The 23,407-nt window shown below is 39.3% G+C and overlaps 1 protein-coding gene across 2 annotated transcripts; it reads right to left on the bottom strand.

The window, feature by feature from the left end:
- Window positions 1–301: 301 nt before the first annotated feature.
- Window positions 302–17,925, bottom strand: OCIAD1 (OCIA domain containing 1). Of its 2 annotated transcripts, XM_029999785.2 has the most exons (8): window positions 17,778–17,901; window positions 16,874–16,958; window positions 13,042–13,095; window positions 12,509–12,556; window positions 7,532–7,661; window positions 5,155–5,363; window positions 3,629–3,778; window positions 302–744 (listed from the first exon to the last, which is right to left on the bottom strand). In XM_029999785.2, exons 1-8 carry the CDS (start codon window positions 17,826–17,828, stop codon window positions 707–709), a joined length of 765 nt encoding a protein of 254 aa, XP_029855645.1. In that variant the 5' UTR covers window positions 17,829–17,901; the 3' UTR covers window positions 302–706. The 2 variants fall into 2 exon arrangements, with proteins under 2 accessions (XP_029855645.1, XP_029855732.1); XM_029999872.1 differs by lacking the exon at window positions 16,874–16,958 and having other exon boundaries at window positions 17,778–17,925.
- Window positions 17,926–23,407: the final 5,482 nt, after the last annotated feature.

Here is a 23,407-nt window from a genome sequence, read left to right as displayed (position 1 = left end):
TTAACCTTCTGCACTTAAATGTAGCTATTTTAAATATCTGCAGTTTCATTCAATCATTTTCTTCCAAAATGACTGTCTGAAGAGACCCAGTGTGAGCAAGTCAGAATATTGGTCTAAAAATATAGCTGGCACTCTGAAACTGTTTTGAAAAAACAGTGAAGTATGCTTACTTATGTGTTTGGCTCGGTTCCTCAGCCCTTTTTCCCTGAATAGTTCAGTATTATTCCAGACATTACTAACCAAGCAAGACAACAATTTGAGGTTTCCAGCATATCCCTTTCAGACAAAACAAAGTGAGAGATGAGTTCTACAGGTAACTTTTAATGCAAGTCTTGAAAATTTGACAAGATTCTGATATTTTTCCCTTCCCAACACATGTGATTGCATTTATTTACATATATTTTTACCTTTTGCTAAACATTTATATTAGTTATTGCCAGTTACCCTTTTCATTCTTAAACAATAGCACAAATGGTTTATAGTCATGAACCTCACAATAGCCTTGCTTGCCATTTATGCAAAATTAAAAAAAAAAATTAAGCCTAAATACTTTTTTTTTAATCTTCCAGCAAGTCAGGATTTTCTCCTCATTTATTAATAGCTGTGCCTGGCAGAACACACCAAAGGTGCTGATACTCGTGACTAATCTAGAGGAAGTTCAAGGTAGCTGACAGGAGATAATTTTCTTCAGTTCTTCATTCGGCTCTTACTCATCCCAGGTATCTCCATATTTATTTACTTTAACTAAAGAAAAGAAGAAAAAGTAGTCACATGTGATTTAATTTAACTGCAACAGTTTATCTTACACAGTGCTGAAAAGCATGATGAAATGCATTATCATTTAAAGTGGTGAGTGGGGAGAGTGTCAGTCACAGCACAACAAACACCTAATTAAAGATACTTCTGAATAAATGGGGAGAAGAGTTTGTTAATCATTATTCTTTAATGAATTAATATTCAGTCAAGAGGCCTACTGTGCTAATTCCTGCTCTACAGCATTTGTAATTACTTTGAAACAAATGTAACGTGGATGAAACAAAGACAATTGGAGGAAACAGGCAAGGAATGTTATGATAAATAATGTGGCTACATAATCTAGTTACGTGCACAATTGGATGGATTCAGGATAGTTAAAAACATGTTCAAAGACAAACAAACAGAAATCCGTAATCCCTACTAGGAAACTACTCAGCCATTATTATTTGGCAGCTTCCTTTAGTATAGGAGTGAGTCAGAGAGTAAAAAAACCAGGGTAGTAGTCTTAACGGATTTATTCAGAAGTATGTCATATGTAACTGAACAATGACCAGAAAGTGAAAAGATGCTCTCTTGAAAGTGAGCTGCAAAGTAGTCTGCAACTGACTGCCATCACTGACAGGGTAAAGGATGGATCTATACGATCCGGTAGGAATACTGACACTAGTCAGGTACCCCTTTATAAATCTACTTGCAGGTTAATGACTAAGCCCACTGGCTATTAATACCTATCTGCAGTAGAACAAGTGGAACAGAGCAGAATGCATGGTTCTTGTTTCAGGGAGATGTCAGCAAACTTAGCATAATGCACTGACAAATCTCTTTTAAGCTGATTGATATTGCACTGAGGCACAATGAGAAGCTCTCTCAAAGTACAATTTGATTTCCATTTCTATTAACCATGGTAGCTGAGCAGGCTGCGCTCATTCCCTGGAAAATGATCCAGTTCAGATCACTATGCAGATGCACGTATTTGTATGGCTACAATGAACGGAGAAGGCGCCAGCAGATGGAAGTTAGTAACTGCTTAAAACTGGTTTAAACGTGGTTTGTTTTCCCTTATGTCCTTGCAACAGAGGGCAGAAACCACTCTCCTATTTGCTAGTCTGGTTCCTATGACACAGAGGTAAGAGGATGAACAAAGGCGTAATGACTCAGGATGAATGAATAGGCATACAACAAGTAACATGTCCAGTGTGACACAAGAATCTAAATCAGATCTTAGCCCGCAACGTCAGTAGAATCCCTGACCTGTAGATTTAAACGTGCTTCCACTTGTGAAACATTTCTGAATTTTTGTATTCCCTCCTTACTCTTTTTCCCTAAAAATACAGAGATACTCTTAAAAGTTTATTTACAAATCTCATGCACTGCTCAGTGTAGTTCTGTTCTCAAAGCCTGAGTATAACCATCAAAGGGAACACAGAAACATAATAGACAGAATGCAGTATTTGATCAACATTTTATAGAGGTCTTTTATAGACCTCGAATAACTAAAAATAAAATAATGAATGCATATTCTCATTTCACAGCCACAAGATTTACCATGGGATATGGCAAGGTTTGCAGAATACTGCTTAAGATTTGCATGTATGGTTTTCAAGCGACTTTTCCAGGCTTTCTATTTGTGGAGAAATAGCTTGGAAAAGAAACATTGTGTAAATCAATGAAGCGTCAGCTGATGGAATTTAGAAGCAATCTGAAACTACAGCTTCAATAATTTTTTCGTATCTCATTTGGCATAGTCACATGATAAGAGAAAAAGGCTTTCATCCTTAAAATAACAGATTTAAATCATTACCCAATAACTGTTTATAATTTTTATTTCAAGACTGTGTAGGTCTGTCCAAAGACAGATGATCTGGAGAAAGTAATTCACCAGCATTAAATAGACTGACACTCTTAAGTTTAACACTGTTCAAAAGCTTACTATCACTGCTTCAGAACTTTTTGCTTTAACATACTTTTCTATACTTATTACCACCTGTTATGCCTAATAGGAGACATTAGCTATTCCTACAAATCTTGTTGCAACATGATTGACAAGACTGGACACTGCATACAAACCCAAACTGCATACAAACCCAAACAATTCAAGCTGACTAGTCCAGCAGTGTATTAAATGGTAAAACATTCCTCTTGCTAACATCATTTTCACAGATGCCACACTAAATTAAAAAAGTTCTAGAGCAAGCAATTATGAATTGCTTCTGTGTCTCCTTTTCAAAAAATTGATTGAGTCAGAAAGTTGACTGAATGGCATCTTATTCTTCAGGACGTTGCATTCTTATTTTTCTGCGTAAAGTTTTGTTTTTCACTGTGAAAACAAATCTCAATATTCCTGCCAAATACTGTTTCCTTCCTTTGAGTTTTAATGTAGAAAATGAACCTCTACAAACAATGCCTCTATAGAAATCCACTAATTCCACATGAAACAATTCATAAAAATAAATACCCCCCTCCAAAACCATCAACCATGTGCTCTATTTTGAGAGAACAATGCTATCTAAAACATACACCCTCTTCCATAGCTAAAACTCTTCAGTATAGCTCTGAGCTCCGAGAATTCTTTGTTGAAAGAGGTTGTTCGATATATTCAATAAATCAAAAGTTATGAGATTGTCAGTCTGGCACCAAGCAATATGGCTAGAGAAGAGAAATTATAATTTGCTATTGGAAGATCAATATTTTTGAAAAAAGAATTAATCTGAAATCTAAAACTACAGACCACATCACATATGAGATACCTGCAGATATGGTAAAAATAAATTGCTTAAAGGGTAAGCAGAATTAAGCCTTGGGTTTGTAACCATTTTTAACATTATTGCCAATATTTGAATTTACTATGTATTTCTGTAAATCAGTTTATTACCTTCCTTAGCTGGTTTTTCCTGTGAAAACTTGTTTGGAGTTTCTGCCTTTGGTGGTAGCATTACCTCATATGTCTCTCTGTGTTTATTCCTTAATTCCTCATATGTGATGCCTTTTTTTTTACGACTTTCTTCTGGAATTGGAGCAGGATCTGAAAACAAAACAAACATCAAAATACTAGAAATGGCATCACACACCAAAACTTGGCTACAACCTGTTCTAGAACGCCAGTTAATTACAGCTCAATCCCAAATGAAAAGGAGCATGACAGCTGCAATTCTAAATGCAACTGACAATATATGTGTTCTTTAATTAATCCATTTCTTTTAGCCTTTTCATTTTGTCAAACTGCTTTGGAAGACTGGCAGTTAACTCCTTTTCTTCATTTTACCAAACAGAAATCCTAACAACCATGTGGTAGCTGATGGATAGAATAGTTCGGTCACTTTATGTAAAATTTATAATAATCATACACTTGATATATTTAGGATTTCTGAAGAGAAATCTAGGTGAAGCTCAAGGGTTTGCACTCAGGCTTTAAATTCTGCTTTCAAAGAATTAGGACTTTATTCATCATACATCACCTGATAAACATTTTATCCTTTTATCTACATTTATAATGCAGAATCTTGGTTCTATAATTAAGGTTCTACCAACTATTGATATTTGTGAGGAAGTGTGATTACCATTTCCTTGACACATTTACATCTGATACTTTTAGGTAACTAAAACTGAGTTTCATGAAAGGGCTTTTTTGTGAAATAAAACCTTTCCCATAAAGGAGTTAAAAAAATCCAAACTAATTCAAGGTACAAAACTCTGCACTTGACAGTAACTTCCTCCTTTGTACCAGAGACCTGAATTCAGAATCGTGTGTTTTCCCTGCAATAGCTGAGGACAGAGTTCATACTGGAAGGAGGGGAACAGCTGCACAGAACAGTACTTGAAAACCATTTAGTTCTCTGCGAGAAAATCAGCTGTTGCCGGACAGAACACAATATGCATTCAGTTCTCAGAAGATTTAAATGTTTGCCACCTTATAAAAAACAGTTTAATGTCACTGAATTATAGTAGTATACAGTTACAGCACCACCGCTAGTGAAAATTAAATAACCTCAGAAAGGATAGCAGACAAATGGTAGAAACTATAGCTTATTTAGTGCAGTGAAAGGATGGCATATTCACCTTAATTTCAGTCAAAAAGAACTTCAAGTCAGGCTGAGTTTTTTGCAGGTTTAGTTTCACAACAGATTAAACCACGTAAGTTCATTTACAATCTTTACTTGCAATTACAGCTACAAAGCATGAAAAAACCCTGAATTTAGTTTACAGTTAGAACACAAAATAATACATACATCTATCTTCTGTGTAAAAATTCTGGGAACTTCAAGCCGTTTCATTCAGAACCACTACAGAGTACCATGTATGTTTGCATGGGATTAAAATACCTAGTTTAGTAAGAGCAAGTATCTAAGAGAAAGGCAAGTCATTGTACTACAAACTGCTAAATATTAAGACAAAACACACCTTGAACAGTGTAATCAGTGATTCCTGTAGGTGAAGATTCATTCAGGGAAGCACTGAATGGAACGGGTTCATAACTTGAGAGGGCTCTATCTGTTGAACTATAATCATCTGAATAGCTAGAAGAAAGTGGAAATCCAGATCTTGGAGAAGAAGATTCAGAAAATGACTGAGAAGGCATGTCTGAAAATTCAGATTTCCGACTGGAACGGCTGGAAAATAATACAATTAAATACAGAAATACTAATGTTAAAAATGGAACTATAAGAGTAACAATATGTGCAGTTTAAGAAAATATTCTTTTACTCTATATGGTTTAGTTTCCAACATGAATCATTGTCTTAAAAAAAAGTTTTGGTTTTTTTTTTTTCCCTCTACATTGCAAAGATCTATATAGTCCCTTCCCCATCACTTCCCTTCCTCCCAGAAACTTAACTCATGCCTGAAAATCTCCAGAACAGAAGACAAAAGAGAAAGTATTTTGCACTTTACAAGACAAAAATGACAATCCCTTCCCCCAGGGAGTCTTCAGACAGAAAATGCATCAGACACAAGTAGCATACAGGGTGTGCCCATGTAACTAGTGGTAGCATAAACTATAATTATTTTTAAAGGCCTTTTAGGAAGAATTTGCAATTTAAAACCCTTCATCATTAGAAGCTGCTGTAATTGATCAGTACCAAATAGCAGAAGAAAAGGAGAATGAAGAGCTGTCTTGGGGAAATTAAATTATGAAGGTTTATTGAGTTGCTGAATTCAGCAGGAACATTAACGAATTTTCTCTTAAGAGAGAAAGGTAAGATCATATAAAGAATATTCTGGAAACTGATGCCTGATATTCTAAAGTATTCACTACATACTCGGAATGGCCCTGCAATCCACTACACAACAAGTCTCTCTATCAAGAATGCCACCACTTGGTGCCACTAGAATGTCTCTAGAGTATTTATTAATTTTTAACTTTAAATTTCTGTTTAGCTGTACTTTTTGTTCCATATGAAAAACATCTGCAGTTAGTCTTTGTATTATTCTCACAATAAACATACAGAGCTAAGCCATTTTATTGCCTCAATTATATTTTTAAGTATACGCAAACACAGCTTTAAAGAACTATCTAATCTTTTAGCTCCCTACCTATTTTTAACTGCAAATCAGAATTACCAAAATACATTAATTAGAAGATGTAAAATGACCAAGAAAATGTAGTGATTTCTGTTGCTGGCTTAAAAAAGTAGCATGTGTGGACAATAATGCAATTTGAATGAATTTAACCATTCAACCAAGGAAAAAAGGAATTTATCACTTAGGACATAAAATTTTACAGATACAAAAGAATGGGCCATTAAAGGTTGAAGGGACTTATTGGTGCAGCAGATGATGGCATTTAAACAGTTCTCACCTAGAGTAAACACAGTTAACGATCATGACAATTTCTTATTAGAAACTGGTGGGGAGTGAAGGGACAAGTCCAGCTCCAGTTCAGCTGAGTTTATACAGTAAATGTATAAAGTGGTAATTCCTAAAATAATGTTTGATGCCATAAAAATGTACACATTTCAAAATAAAGATAAATCTTACAGACCAAACTGTCATAAATTTAAACTTATAAAGTAATTAAGAATTTAACCAAATCCTTTATAAACATTTAACAAATCTTAGCACGTACATAGTAGGACTACTACTCACTATCCAAACACTATTCTCCCAGTTTTGAATCAAGGCTTTAAGTGAGATATTCCGAAAGTAGTTTGCAATTAAAAACCACTTGATGTAGAAAACATTCTGGAACAAAACAGGAAATAGTTTCAAGAACCTGATGAGTTTCTCGTATGTACAGCATAATGCTGTTACAGATGTAAAGGATTTAAACAAACAGCAGTAAGTTTGACCACCATGCTTCTTCCTGCACTGATATTGTTTACTGAGCTCTTTCCTTTGATAAACACTGAAATCATTTCCACCCTCTTCCTACTTCAATCAAACTAAACTATGGGAAAAACTTCCAGAACGTAACACTATTTCAGTTAACTTAGTTTACTTCTAAACTAAGGAGGGAACTTCTGCTGTCACACTACTGTAAGTAAATTCCACAGGAAAACAACATCTTAATTTATAAGGAATACATTTTGCTAAGTAAAATGTTTTTCTACTCCTCAAAGTGATCAGTTGTATGTAAAGAGCTCAAAATGCATGTTTTATAGCTGGCCAACTGGTAACAGATACAGCTTCCTGAAAGTGGTAGAGTTGGGGTAATAGGGGAAAGAGGGAAGGTGCAGCTCTGAAGGTCTTTGAAAGCTGCAAATGTAGCCTTGATCTGTTGGTGTTTAAAATGTCCTGTTCAAGAATAAGTTTTAAATTTAAAAGAGAATTAAATTCTTACTTATGTGAACTATGTCTCTGAGCTTGTCGTAGAACATCTCCTATTGGGGAATCCTTCAGTTTCTTAAATTTCTCGCTACAGATTGGCAAGTAGGATATCTTTCCAGCCAGGTATCCACACATTCCAGCAACTTTTTTAAAAGAAAAAAATACGGTTTTATATGCTGTATCATAATATTCAACATAGTTTAAAAATAATAATTTCAAATAAATTATACATCATCCTGAGTAAAAGAAAAAAAAACAGTTTAGATCTAAACCAAAAACATGCAGTAATCATCTCTCTCCACTTCCTCTGCAGGCAAAGTGTACTAAAACCAAATGCAACAGCTGAACAGAGACATAGAGCAATGATTTAGACATCGCAGGAGCATCAGATGATTTCAGCTAGTACTTGATGAATGAAAGGTGACAAAATAAGGAAAATAATTGCCATCAGTTTTTCCCCAAGATCCAGAAATAACCATTAACTATCAAAGATGATAAAACAGTCAGGAATCATCAAAGGCAGTAAATTCTGCTAATTTAATCCATCAGAACAGTCAGATTTTGAAAAGGCTTTCACTAGTACGAAGAGAAGTCTAAATAAACTTAGCATTAGGCTCAGTATCTTCTGAAGAAGATTCTATGATATGGTTGCTGGAGGGCAAACAATTGAATTAGCTGAACCCTTGCAATCACTAGGCAAATGCTTTCAATTTAGTGCATGAGCTATCTTCATCTGCTAGACAGGACACAGGAATGAATGATCATGATAGTTCTTTCCGGGCTTAAAACTGATGATTTCCATCAACTGGCTCCTTCAAGTTTTATGAGTGGGTCAAACGGAGTATGAAGGATTCAATGGCAATCAATAGAAGTTTTGTTGTTGACTTTGCAGGAGAAAAGGACTAGACTCTTCTTTCATATGCAACAAGTATTTTCTAAATACAAAGGCTAAAGATTCTCAATCATCTTTGAAAAGAGTTAATTACCAGTAACATTAATCCTCTGAGGTTCTCACACTGTAGATTATATTGCCTGGCAATCAATATAAAAGGGGATTTTACCCTGCCCTACTGTACTGATACTGGAATTGTGATTCCTGTTAGTGCTGGTTTTGGCTGGGACAGAGTTGGTTTTCTTCAGAGTGGCTGGTATGGGGCTATGTTTTGGATTTGTGCTGGAAACAGTGTTGATGATGCAGGCATGTTTTTGTTACTGCTGAGCAGTGCTTACACAGCATCAGGGCCTTTTCTGCTTCTCACACTGCCCCGCCAGCGGGTGGGCTGGGGGTGCACGGGAAGTTGGGCTGGGGGGGGGCACATGGCTGAGACAGCTGATCCCAACTGACCAAAGGGATATCCCAGACCATAGGACGTCATGCTCAGTATATAAAGCTGGGGGAAGAAGAAGGAAGGGGGGGACATTCGGAGTGATGGCATTTGTCTTCCCAACTAACCGTTAACACATGATGGAGCCCTGCTTTCCTGGAGATGGCTGAACATCTGCCTGCCGATGGGAAGTAGTAAATGAATTCCTTGTTTTGCTTTGCTTGTGTGCGCGGCTTTTGCTTTACCTATTAAACTGTCTTTATCACAGCCCATGAATTTTCTCACTTTTACCCTTCTGATTCTCTCCCCCATCCCACTGTGAGGGAGGTAAGTGAGCAGCTGTGTGGTGTTTGGTTGCCAGCTGGGGTTAAACCACGATACTGTTCTAATGTCTGTATTTTCAAAAGGAGGTTAAAAATCCTTTTCCAAGGGAAAAGGGAAGAACAGCCACAACTATGAGTGAAGTTTACAAATGAGAAATGTGAGCGTTTAGCTGTTTAGCAGGTCAAAAAAATTGGAAGACACCTCAAATGCTGTAAATATGCACAAAGGGAAAAATTACAAGCCCCTAAAAGGAAAAATGGCCCAAAAGAATTCAAAATAAATGTTTAGCAAATTAAAGCTAAGCAGTAAAGATGATTACTCTTTGGCATAAATTACAAAGAGGAGGTCTCCTTTTCTTGAGGCCTTCCAGTCAAGAAAAGTGGAAGCATCTCTCTGGAAGATGTTTCACCCAAAGTAATTATTGGCTAAAATATTTGGCTTCTCTTATTACAGAACTAACAGCCAGATGATCCACATTTTTGAAGCTAGCACAGTAAATTACATATTGCTGCTCTCTGCTTCTTCTGTATTCACTGTGACAAGCCCTTAGAGAAGCTGATCAGAGATCAATAAAAGAGGCCAGGTCCCACTGCAGGCTAACATGAAGTAGGATATACGGATCTTACCCTTCTTTGCCAAAGAGGGGTAGAGGACCAATATCTCTGTGCTGTGTTGAAGGGGATGCTGTCAATGTACTGTATGAGTCATGACTAACTAGAAGTTCCATTAAATTGTCAGAGTGCCTAGAAGGCTACTGAGAAAAGTTATGAGTAATTCCTATTGCCTGAAGAACATCCTGGAATCTGAAAATTCCTATCTAGAAAATGAAACACCTCTCAACTTCCAGATAAAACCAAGAGGGGCAAAGCAGGGAAAGATGCAAGACAGAGACTAAAGAAAACCAGACTCAACTGTGTGTGTTAGATATAAAAGACCAATTACTGTAATCAGGCATAGATACTCTTCAGAATAAGAATCTAACAACCACAAGTGACACACACCCCATTATCAAAGACAGACTATTGTAATCAAGATGCAGCAGCAATATGCTCAGATCAGTGACAGCAGAAAAGCAAGAACTGTCTTGTTTAACATCAGCTAGCTATGAGCTAGCAGCAGTGCCTGGAATTGCATATGCTCTTCTTTCAGAATTGGTGGAGGAAAAAAAGCTAAACCAACACACAACTGCACTGCTTCCTTTAATCAGATTTCACTGCAGGAGGAATGTGCAGTTAAATTAGGAGACATAATTTGGACCTGTAAACTATGTCCCTGGCAATAATTTTCAGGAAGATCCTGCAGGCAGTAGGCACATGTGACCTAAGCAATATGAAGATGAAATGAAAACCGCTTAACTCAGGCCTTTGACACTCCAACTATGTCCCAGAAAAATCCCCATATTTAAAGTGCTCATAAATCACACCAAGTTACCTACTGAAAAACAACCAAAACACACACTTTATGGAAAATTCTTTTAGTATGAAATGAAAGTCCATATGCCTCCACTGTACATAAAAAAGGAGAAGCCAGAAGTATTTTGGCTTCTAACCTTAAGATCAAGAATAGCTGGTCCAGTCCAGCTGCTCCTTATTTTTTCCCTTGATTCCAAACTTAGTTCTATTAAATAGGAGGAATGTGGCCCTTAACTAGAAATGTGTAGGAACTATCAGGAAAATAGTAATTCTATTATTTATTAGAAACGTTTGTGTTATACCATTGTTTGGCGTTCAAAGAAAGCAAGTAGAATTTAGCATAAACAAATGGCAGCCCTAGTCTCTCATGTTCATTTATCTGCTTAAACAACACTTCCTTCACCACAAATCATGGGTTTTACCCTCTTCCCACTGAAGTAAACTGTAAGAGTAACTGGCTGTATCTGGGCAGATTGGCAAAATGGCAACTTCCTGTTTTACTGTCATGTATTCCATTGAAAAGGTTAATTTATTAATTTAGTTTTGATTATACTTAAATCAAAATCATTCACATGAAATTGCTGTTTTCCTACAATTGTACATACATAATGTCCAGGAAAAAAAGGCACTAAAATAGCTTGAATGGGACAAGTGAGACGCATGAATAAAGACCTTCAAATTAGGAAGGGAGGGGTGCGTGTACTCTGGCAAAGTAATTTAAAGTAAGCTTGTACAGTATCTATTTACAATGGATTTATCTTAATTATCACATTACACTTGTCAAGCAATTTTATGGAAAGCCTATAAACAAAACTTGTCCAAAACGTGCTGCACAAATTCAAAGACGCTGAATATATGAAATGTTCTACCTCTTGACATTGAATAGGTTCTTGCAGTATAAGATGTTGTAGTTAAGAAACATAGCTAAAAAGTTGCTGACTGATAGAATTAACTGCAGGAAGGTGAAACTTACTCATTTGATATATCAGACCATTTACTACTATCTTCAGGCACAGTTGTACCAATGTAAGCATTGATTCTATAAGTGCCAGATTCTCCACCTGGGCCAGGATAAGGCTCGTTAGACATACAAACTGGGGGATGAGAGGCTGGAGAACAGCCCCGCAGAAAAAGAACTGGGGGTTTGGGTTGATGGCAAGTTGAATAGGAGTCATTGTGCCCTGGTAGCCAAAAGGGTCAACTGTGTCCTGGGGTGCATCAAGCATAGCATCGCTAGCTGGTCAAGGGAGGCGATTGTCCCACTCTACACTGCACTGGTGTGGCCCCACCTTGAGTACTGTGTGCAGTTTTGGGCACCTCAATATAAGAAGGACATCAAACTATTAGAGTGTGTCCAGAGGAGGGCGACCGAGATGGTGAAAGGTCTCCAGGACGAGACCTACAAGGAGTGGCTGAGGTCACTTGATTTGTTCAGCTTGGAGAAGAGAAGGCTCTGAGGGGTGAACTCATCACAATGTACAGCTTCCTCAAAGGGGGCAGTGGAGCGGGAGGTGCTGATCTCCTCTCTCTGGTGACCAGCGACAGGACACAAGGAGATGGAATGAAGCTGCAGGCTGCATCAGGGGAAGTTCAGACTGGACATTAGGAAAAGGTTCTTCACTGAGAGGGTGGTCGGTCACTGGAACACACTCCCCAGGGAAGTGGTCATGGCACCAAGCCTGTCAGAGTTCAAGGAGCATCTGGATGACGCTTTTAGTTATATGGTTTAGTTTTATGTAGTCCTGCAAGGAGCATGGAGTTGGACTCAACAATTCTTATGGATCCCTTCCAACTTGAGATATTCTATGATTCTATAGAGTGGAGTCACAGTGAATCAGCCAGCTAGCCTCATGGGAATTACATCTGCATAACAGACTCCAGAAGCTAAGGCATGAATACAAGCTGAATTTATATGTAGTTTTTACTTACATGCAACTTTTGTAAAAGAGCCAAATCTTGAGCTATCTCTTAGAATACCTGAAAATGAGGATCAAAGTAATTAGTAATAAGTTATTAAGAATTAAGCTGAAAAACATCAACTGTAGTTATGTTTGTAGGCTAGTTTGTAGTTATGTTTGTAGGCAACAGGTTACTCTTTTACACTTAATGTTGAAGAAAATTCAAGAAAACCTAAGATCTGAATTTCCCATAAAATTATAAAAATCTAAGAATTACCTCTTTAATCATATCACACACAGTATTACTACACACTATAGAATATATTGTTTCATAATCATCAAGATATTGCATTTGTCAAACAATATAAAATGAGCAAGAATTTGCTTTTAATTTAAAGTTTTCTCCTTTAGTTTTAGGAACTGCAAGTCATGTAGCTGAAGAGGCTGAACTTCTTTTAATTACAAGTAGATTAGACATTGTATTATTATAGTAACTTTATTAACAGCAGAAATATATTTCATCTCAACAAATCCAAATTAACCCGAAGTATGTTTACACTTTACCTCTCCTAATTAAGAAACTAGTAGCAAGCATGCTCGCTGCAGCCAAAGGAAAAGCTGTGAAGAAGAAGAAGAAAAGTTGCTTAAATTATGATTTTCAGTATTTTCAACCAGACTTAACAAAATACGCAATAAAGTGAGAGTTGCTAGGCCTTACTAAGCTCACTTGTCTAAGAATATAAACATATAGATAATTAAGAAACTGTATATAAATTATTAAACATTCTCCATTCCAGTTTTTAAGACCTACTACAAATTATGCAGTACTGGTTAATAAGTCATCCTGTCTTCATTAGACTTCATGCTTTCTAAAATACAAAAGCCAATGACAGATGGGATAAAGCTCTAAGGACAAGACTCCAGGTCTAGCTGCAACTGCTACAGCAGCAAGGTGCAGAACTTTAAACCAGAGAAGCATACACAGTTCTTCAGGATGGAAAGCAGTTACACAGAGGCCAGTGCCTCTAAAAATTTTTGATAACCAAAAGTCTTGATTTTAACATAAGAACTTTGGAAAAAGTCTAACTCTTACAGAGATATAAATCAAATTGATTAAAATTAGGTAACATGTTTTACTGATCAGCAAATTAAAGAACAGGGCAACTTTTTCTGTAGCTTACGGATCAAACTATACAACTCAGGGATAGGGTCAGGAATGCAGAGAAGATGACAAACATGAAAAAGCATTACTGCCTATTGCAATCAGCTTAACAGTTCACGTCGATTTTTATCATAATGAAAGACTTCAGGTGGCAGGAAGCACTTGAAGATGGCAAGAAACAAAAGGAATGCTTATTTCAAGCAATGATAATCATGAATTGGGAAGATTAACTTTGAAACTATTCGTAAAGACCACCACCCCTACAAAAGATACAGTGACACTGAAATAATGAACATGACAAAAGACTAAAGTTAATTACATTAAAGATTTAGATATGTCATAATGAAATTACATCTTATGCAAGTCTGAAAACGTAGATGTTACAAAAAGGCTCAATGACTTTAACCATACCTAGGGGGGATATTTTTGCAACAGCGCTAGATGTTTATAGTGTTTTGATGCACACAATCTGCTAATTAGGTTCATATTTGAAGATAAATGATATTTTTTAGCATTTGGACAGCACAGTATTAAAGTATACTTTGCAAACTAACAGTTTATTCCTTCACAAATTCTGACCGGTCTAAACTAGGTTAGGAGTCCAACCAGCACTTCAGGGTAAATACGACTGGATGTCACTTTTAAGAAAAAGTATTGTCTCCTTGGTTCAAAGCAAGACTACAGTAACACTTCAAAATAGAGAATAAGTTCTTTCAATCTATTAAAGATTAAAACCCTGATGCTTTTAGAGATACTGGACCTGGATTTTCCAAAATTTAGAGTTCTAGATTTTCTGAGATATAGAATGGCAGTGCAGATTTGAAGCTAAACTGTAAGAGAAAAAAAACAAGGGGGAGGGTGTGTGTTAAAAAAAATAATTAAAAAATCTGCAAGAACTTATTACAGAGAACTTTGCCCTGACCCTTAGAGGTTTGAAATGATTTACAGGCCCAATACAAATATTCCAGACATCAAAGACAGGTTACGCACTTCAGTGGAAACAGCTGCTAGTATGTAAGCATATAAATGACCTGAAATGGTAACTAGAAATTAGAAGAATAATAGGTAAATGAAAATTGGGTTCATACATAAAAACTAATATGAATAATTATTCAAGTGTAGAAAAAACAAAAGCAGCTTAATAAATCATAAAATATCAATGCTTTTCACTGCTATGGGCAAAAAGTACTTTTTCTGCTTAAGGAACAAAATAAATCCCAGGAAAAATAATGGAAGGCTGATACATCAACAGCACATAATTAAGGATGGGAATGTAATGTACCCTAGTCAAAATGGTTTTATGAGGAAAAAGTCATATTGATCTGGTTTAATTTTGTTATTGAGATTAAAAGTGCAAAGGATAAAATTCTGGATTGTAGTGTGAATTTTTAACAGTATCAGAATTTATATGATATGATAATGTGATTAAAAACTAGTAATACCAGTAAAGCATACATTAAACTGAATTATGAAATAACTAGCAAGCATGGCTGAAATAGAAGCTGGCAACTGAAACTACAGGAAAACAGAGGGGGTTTGTAAGAACGGGTAAAAATTGGCTACAGCTTGAAATTTGAATAAACAAACTGAAGATACACAAATTTATAGTAATATCTGCGAATAACAAGAACTGATACAATAAGAAGTGAGGATGTCAGGGCAGTCACACAGGCAGCCCATACCTCTTGCAAAGGGACATTCAAATAATATGTATTTAATACATCAAATACAACAATCTAGGTACGTGTGATACAGAACAATGAAACAAGGACAGGAGACCTAGAAAACAGTGATGGGCTTTAGGCTCTCCCAGTGAGATAATAGCACAGTGCACAACCCCTGGGAAAAAAATCTCTCAATTACTTTTGTAGCACCCTAAAGTGAAATTACTCAATAAACTAATTTGGGGCTTCTCAAAAACACCTTCATGTTGTTTCTTCAGTCTCTGTATAAAGATGCACAGGGCAGTAAGTTACATTGACAATCAAGAACTCACAGCAGAACACCTCAAGAAGAACAAACAACGCCCTCCCATCTTGTCTTTCAGGTGAGAGATTATCAATAAGCCATAACCAATCATCATCTTACTATTAATGAACCTGACTCTTTTCACTTATATTTTTGTAAGGAAAATGGCTAGATTTTAGCAAACAAGCTGAAGGTTTCCAAGGATTTGAATAAAAGTGGAAGAGGAGAATGCCAAAGCAATGGAGAAAGATAAAGCAGAACTTGGGATCATTAATCGAAAATCACAATGCCTTTGAAGTTGCCCCTGAAAGTATGGCTTCCAGGAGAAATCAGAGGCCCAGTGTGCTAAATTTAGCAAATCAGCTGCTAAATTCTTCATCCGTCCTGGTTTCTGCTAAGCCACCTATCAGCATCAGAAGTAATCTACCAGCGTGCAATAAAACAGTGGGTAACAATCACATCAGAAGGCTTGTTCAAACCTCTTGACCAGGTGCATAAAAACCAGGTATGCCTTGAACCTTTGGATTACAGAAACATTGTTAAGAAGGCAATCAATTCTCAAAATTTTCTGAAAAAAAACCCATAACATTGGTATTTCAAGTAAATGAAGATGAGACATAAAGTATTCTGTGAAAAAAATACAAGTTTATTATTCCTGTGTACTAGCTGTAGTACAGAAATCATTACTGACTGCAGAATCATGCTTGAGAATCTTGGCTTTTATTTACAGCGGAAATATGCCCAAACATCTGGCCATGCAAAGACGCAGGAATTTTCTCCAAAAGTTGAGCTAAGCGACTACTTATACACTGTTCTTTTCACAAGTCTCCATAAAGACAGAAAGCAATGGTTCTAAGTTAAACTGTTTTATTCTTGCATTCTAGAGATAACAACAAAAATTTAAAGTAAAAATGTAGAAATAACAACATAAAATATTCAGAAACATAAATGAGACTCCATTAATTGTACCTATTTTCAGACTTTTAATAAGCATATTAATTTAAAATATGAAGGGATCTTGTTATAAAGAATAAACCTTACAAATTATGTTGCACCTTTCACAAAATTCCTGTCCTGCAAACTCTTAACAAATGTAAATCTTACATGTATCAACATTTACTGGGATGCAATTTTAGACTATGTGAAGCTTGCTAATGAACTGTTGTGATATATTGACCTGAGCCTTCCTTCCTTAATGCCTCAGATAACAACAAAAACTAAGGGTGGAAGAAAAGCAAGCCAAATATACCAGCAAACTGAACTCACCTCTATACCGGGCACTCTCTTCAGCACATTCCTTGAGGAGTCTCCTTTCCTCCTCTGTCGGCACATAAGGCTTAGGTATTTCCCTCTTTCAATAGGGAAATAAATTAGAAAAGAAAGAGCAAAAGAAAGGTTTGGGGGGATTCTTCAATTAAAAACTTTGTCTAACTTTCACACCTTGTAACGCCTGTACTTTCAGACAGCTATACTCAAGGAACCGGTGCCTTCTGTCTATAAATGTCATGTGAAATATAGCATTAAAAAAATCCAGTGCTTCTGCAAATCACATGAGAGAGCAGAAAACATTTTGTGCATAGTCAAATCCCAACTTGCTCCACTCCTTTTTCTTCAGAGAAGCCTGCTTTGGTCCTTTGCAACCAACCTTCCAAATAGATGGAATCTGACAGCTCATTAAATCCCTTTTAAAATATTTGCCAGGGTTTTAATTACCCAATGCGTGTTGGCCGTTTACATGCATGTATTTAGGGAAAGCTGGCCAGCTGCTTTGCCATCAGGTGAGAAGTTTCTACCGGAGGTGCGTGACCCCCTCCTGCCCTGAAAGGCGTGCGACCAGGCACCCTGCCGGATCGCCGACCGGGAGAAGGACAGACGTGAGAAAGCCGCCGGTAGCGGGAAGAACACCTCCTGCCGGGACCCGCCCCCCGCGAAAGGCCGCCGGAAAGGCCTCAAGGGCACGGACCCCGCGCCTCCGCAGGCCGCCAGGGAGCTCACGGCAGGGGCGGGCGAAAGGCTGACAGGAATCCCCCCTCCCCGGCCCGCGCAGGGCAAGCGCAGGCCCCGAGCCTGCCGCCTCGCCCTCAGCAGAAACAACCCCTAGCCCCACCGGGCTCCCGCACAGCTCTCGCCGTGTCCCCCACCGGCAGCGCCGCCGAGCGAGCGACAGTACCTCGGCCGGGTCGCCGACCTCCCCGCCGCCGGGACCCTGCCCGGCCTCCATGGCGGGGCGGGGAGGGCAGTGCGAACCACCGCTGACCCGGAAGTCGACGCGACGGTGTTCGCCGCGCTGGCTCCGCGCGCATGCGTGGAGGCGGAAGCGGGGGCGGGATTGGGGCGGGGGGGTCCGTCCCCGTGGAGTGTCGTTAGGCCCCGGCGCTGCCGCTCGGGGCTTGCCGCGGCGGCGGGCGCTCCGCCACCTTCCCCGGTGTGGAGGCCCGGCGGAGGGGCCCCGCGGTCGGCCGTGAGGGCGGTGGCGCTGCCGCCGAGGCGGCGTTGCTGGTGAAGCGGGGGCTGCGGCTGAGGGCCGCGTGTGTGTTCGCCTTCGGCAGCGGTGTGTCCTGGTTGGGAAAGCCGAGTGAGGGCGGTGGAAGGGCCTAGAGGTGGCAGCTGAGGTTCAGAGCGTTCCTTTCAATCGAAAATGTTTCCTTCCTGTGCTTTATCTTGTTTCCTGCTTGCTTAAAGAATGCCACCCTCTAATACGTTTGCGAGCAGGCACTGCTTCAGAAGTGGTGAATCCCTTTAAAGGTAATCCTGACGTGGTCGGTTTTGTTTTGCACAGCGTTAGTACGTGCATCGGTACTTCTTGGCTTTCTAACTGACTTGCAGTTTTTGATAAATGGTGGGAAAAAGCTTTTATCCGTCCACGCCTACCTTGAGTGATAGGTATGTTACCAGTAGGTGTGTTAACTCGTTGCTGGAGATGCACGGCCAGAATTGACTAAAGGGAAAGGATGCCTGTTACCTAAAAAAGAGTTTATTTGAATCAGGACCAAGCAAGGACCTGGTGGGCAACTGTCTGAACTTGAAAGTGGTAGAGGTTTGGTGGCTAGGGTTGTATTGAAGTGGGAGATGGGGAGTCTGCATGCTTGCCTCTAGCTAATGCTGTTAAAATGGCAGCGCTAGTGGATGCTTGCAGTTTATCAGAAGCCAGGAGAAGTTGAGGAAGATATAAAAAAGGTGTTTCTGATAGTGCAATGTATTTCTCATAAACGTTCAGTACTGCGGCTTGAATTCACCATATCCTGATCTGCCTCTACTTGCCTGGAATGCACCACTCCCTTTAAGCCTTTCCTGGAGCGAGCCATTGTCTCTTCACCCTGGAATTCAAGTGAAGAGGCTTAAATTGCTACTGCCTGATGGCTGTACAAAAAAAGCCCATGCCTGAAGATAGGAGAGGGAAGGTTTTAGAGATTGGAGGTGACTGAAATTAGTAGGGAATGTGGATGTGAAATGTCTGAAATTAGTAGAGAATGCAACTATAAAATGAACACTGTGAGCATGTGAAGGACCTAGGACAAATGGACTAAGGAATGTGTGTGAAGTAATAGGTTTGGCTGCCTGGAGTGGCTGGCCGCACCAAGAAAGCTGTAGAGGAGATGGGTTTCTGAGTATTGGATACTTGAAATAAGCTGGGAGGATAGAAACAGAAACTATGTATCATGGAGTTCTTAACTCATAGCTCTCATCATACAGTAACTACATTTGTAATTTGTGTGAGATTGGAAGTAATCTGTGTTATCAGGCAATCTTCTTTTCTGCCTGTCACCTGGGCCCACTCTAATGAAGCAGTCTCCAATACATGAACATGTTATGCACATTATTATTCGGGAGGCGAAAGATTTTGGCCTCATCAGCTCATGACAGTTTTATTTATGGGACTGTAGCACACTTATTAAGGCAACTTATTTCATGCTTCTTCCCACTTAGCTTTCAGTACATTCTAGGCAAAGAGTACAACTGGGTTTTTAAAGCCTGCCTTTTTGTAGGGTAGGGCATGTTTATGGACTGCACCTTCTCTAAACATGGAACTTCAATGGGGAGGAAATGGCTATCAGTCTCCTTCACTGAAGAAAACGATGACTCTGAGCTGTTTTGCCTCTCCCTTGTAAAATTAATAGTTATCCATTCAGTTTTCTCAGTTCACTATCCTCAAGTCCCTTAGACTTCCAAGGGGCGGGGGGGAAGTATTAAAATCACACAGCAAAATGGTGAGTTTACCATCTTTTAAAAAATCTTACCTAGTACGGTGTGCTTGTGAGATACTTAAAGGTACTTAAAAGTTTCACCTGGTTACACACATCCATTTGTTAGCTTAGAACCGCAGTTGTAGGGCCATATTCAGCATAGATGGTAGAGCATATCCACATCCTTGGCACTGCGTTCTCTGTCCTCAAGCCTCTTTTTGAAGTTCACCCATAGAAAGAAGTCTTAACAAGGATGCCCTTTTTGACATCTGGTCTACTTCTACCACTTCTTTTATCCTCATGCCATCTTTCATGCAACTACTGAGAACTTCAGTTTAAAATCGGTGATGGTATCGCCAAGTCCTTCTGATGCATTACATAAAATCTTGTCCTTGGACAAGGCTTAAGGCTAGCTTTTTAACCTCTTTCTATAAATCTAATTTCTTGAATACTATTCCATTCTCCTGTGACAGGTGCTGCTATCCAATATGGTACTTTTGTTTTAAAAAAATCTCTGCACTAGAGTAGTCCTTTACAGATGACAAGGTTAACATTATTTCTTGGGAAGTTTTGAGCTGTTTGTTTTAATGACATGTACAATGATGGTTTGATGTTTCAGCAACTGTTTTGTAATTGCTGTTTTGTGTGTTTTTAAACAATCTACAAAACTGACATTATTTGTAAAGAGGAGTAGCGTAAAGTTATGTATTTTTGCACTGCCTCAGGAGTCAAAAAGCTCTTTTTAGATGTATTACAACTCACTTATCTATGACTCTAAACTTTTTATCTTTTATGACTTGGTGTCATCCCAGAGTAATGAATATATTTGAGATTCAAAATACTGTAATACTGAAACTTGATGGTTAACCTTTGGAAATTTGAAATTTCTTTTGAAGGAGATGCCTCAAAGAAGGAAAAGGAAAACTTTCAAACAATAAGATTCTTTTAAAATGAACTGATTACTTATGTAACAAGAAGTTGGAAGGTGTGAAAGTCAGATGGTTTCTAATTGCAGTACTTTGCAAAACAAAGTCACTGGTGAATATTCAGAACTCTTGAAGCTGGAGCTCAAGAATTAATAGGGTGAATTATATGTAGACTATCAAGTGGTTTAAAAGCTTATCTTTCTGATAAATTCTTTTCCATCTCCTTGTTCAACAGTTAGTGACAGGCTTTATACAGATCCACTACAAAACAAAGAGGTGGCTTAACAATAAATTTAGTTTTACGATACTGCGCAAGACATAACTGAAACAAGTAGACGTGTGAAAGAGTTGGAGTATATGTTGATCTGGTAAGGAAAGTCGCCAAAACAAGTACTGGAAGTTTATGTGCTCAAGTACATAGCTGGAACGGTGATTGGTTTGTTTTGTTTTGGTTTGTTTTTTTTTGTTGCTGTTGCTTTTTTGTTTGGTGCTCTGGACAATAGAGTAAAACACAACAGCTGAGAGCTGCTGATTCTTCAGTGGCTGCCAAGAGTTAACAGGACTGTATTTAGAAAAATCACTCTCTCCCTAATGAGGAAATAACAGCTCTTCATACCAAAAAAGAGCATTGTTATAACCACTACAACTGGTGGCAAACAAAGAATCAGTTATTTGCCTGAAGCATTATGGCACATCAGCAAGAACCAAGAGTGGGTGTCTGTGGAGCTGATACTCAAAGCCTCAATTAGTAAGGACTTTACCCACATTGATAATAATTACTATTAATAATAACTGGTACTGTAATGTACTTTGAAAAGTACTTTACGTGTTAACTAATCCTTAGGGCTATTTTGTAAAGCAGGCAGGTAACAGGAGAATTTGAGTTCTGAAAGTGATATGCTTGTGCATCCTGTAAGTTCAGGTGCTCAGGGTTAAATACCAATGGTCTGATTTTCATTGGTAGTGAGGTTCAGCTGCTCTCATTTCAATTACAGGGGTGTATATGTATTTATTGGGAAGATCAGGCTGAGCTCCTAGCTCGGGATACCTTCAAAATCAGAAGCAACTTGTGACACTGCTTCAGCCAATTGCCTGAAATTATGCACAACAGCAGTAGCAATGAATCCTGTTTTTCTTGTTAGGTGTTCTGTTACCCAACATTTAGACTGTGGCACAATTGTTAAAATAGAACAAAAAAATACTCCATTCACAAAATTCTTAAATCTGCAGGAAAGAGGTAACCTAAAATATTCTTCTCGGCTACCAGTGTATCATTATTTTTCTCCTCTCCTGCTTTCTTGTTCCTACTGGTTTCTGCAAGTTGATGTACATTATCTGTCTTAAGGGTGTGCGGCACATGGACATAAGTAGTTGACCATGAAGGGACCTTTTACTCCAAATAAACCAGAGTTGTACAAAGCATGTAATAGAACTTGGAGCTTCTCTTAACCGAGATTGGCAGCTGTTGTGCTGGTGCATTTGTTTTTTGAGTAAAAAGTATGCTTTTTACAGTTCTGTTTTTGTTGGGTATGCTTATTATAGTACAGTACTTGCAAGACAGGCTTATATTTGACAGTGGGAAAAATCGTGACTTCAGGATTCTTTCTAATACTGTTCTGCAGATCTGGTGTTATTTCATCATGCTTGACATGTATTTATTTTTCCTTTTTTTCTGCCTTTTGGTTTTTTTTTTTTTTCCTTTTCAAGCCTGGAACTTTTAAGGCACTTCAACAGAAAATATATAGTAACTTTCTAACCACTTAAGATGTTAATGTTGGTACTGTTTCTGTTTTTATTACTATCGGCTCCCAAATCTTTGCATTGTCTAGAAACGCGTTGTTACATTCAGCCACCAGACGCGTTGTATTAGTGAAAAACTAGCCAGCCCTAGTATGGGATGACTTTTCTGAGGATGTTGTGGTGAATTATCTCATTACCTTGCCTTTCCGTCTGTGTTACTTGCGTTACGATAGACATTGCAGATTGGCGCCTGGGGGAAGTACGTGCAATCAAAGTCGAGTGCCAATGGCAAAAGCAGCCGGAGCGTTTTATCTGCTGTGCAGGGGTGGTGGAAGCGGCCCCCCGCCCTGCCCTGCCCCGCAGTCTTCGTCGGAGCCAGCCAGGCTACTTCTGCGGGGGAAGCCCAGCCGTTCGCGTTGGTAGAACAAGGCGAATAATTCCTGGCAAAAAGGCGGCATCTGTGCATTTGCGGAGCTGGCCGGGACACAAGTATTTGCCCATATTCCCGGTGGCTGGGGGGGGGGGGGGGGGGCGTCTCTTCCGGCGGTTGGCGAGGGGCGAAGGGGAGGCCGTGAGGAGGGCGGGCACGGCGCGGCCTGTCCGGCGGCACCCCTGCAGGGCCTCCTCGCTTCGTTAGCGAGGAAACTTCCTGGATGTTCCCCAGCCACGCCGCTGCATGCCCGGAGGGCCGTCTTAGTCCCGGCTCCCTGGGCGATACCGGCCGCCTTAACTGGTATTTAACGACGGCGATCGGTCCTGCTCTCGCCGGTGGCGGGGAGGCTTCCCGAGCCGGCAGGGGACTGCACCTGTCCCGCCGGCGTCTGAGGCCGCCCTCCCGCCAGGTGAGCCCGCCGCCGCACCTGCGGGCAGCCGCTGGGGGCCGGGGCGCTCCCCGCCGCGGGCAGGCTGCCCGGGCGGGAGTTCGTCCGCCGTCCCTCGGCCGCCGGGGG

The sequence above is a fragment of the Aquila chrysaetos genome, chromosome 1 (genome assembly GCF_900496995.4).
Source record: "Aquila chrysaetos chrysaetos chromosome 1, bAquChr1.4, whole genome shotgun sequence".
In the NCBI taxonomy this organism is placed as follows: domain Eukaryota; kingdom Metazoa; phylum Chordata; class Aves; order Accipitriformes; family Accipitridae; genus Aquila; species Aquila chrysaetos.
The sequence above is the reverse complement of the archived record's forward strand: the minus strand, read 5'-3'. Positions and strand labels throughout refer to the sequence as shown.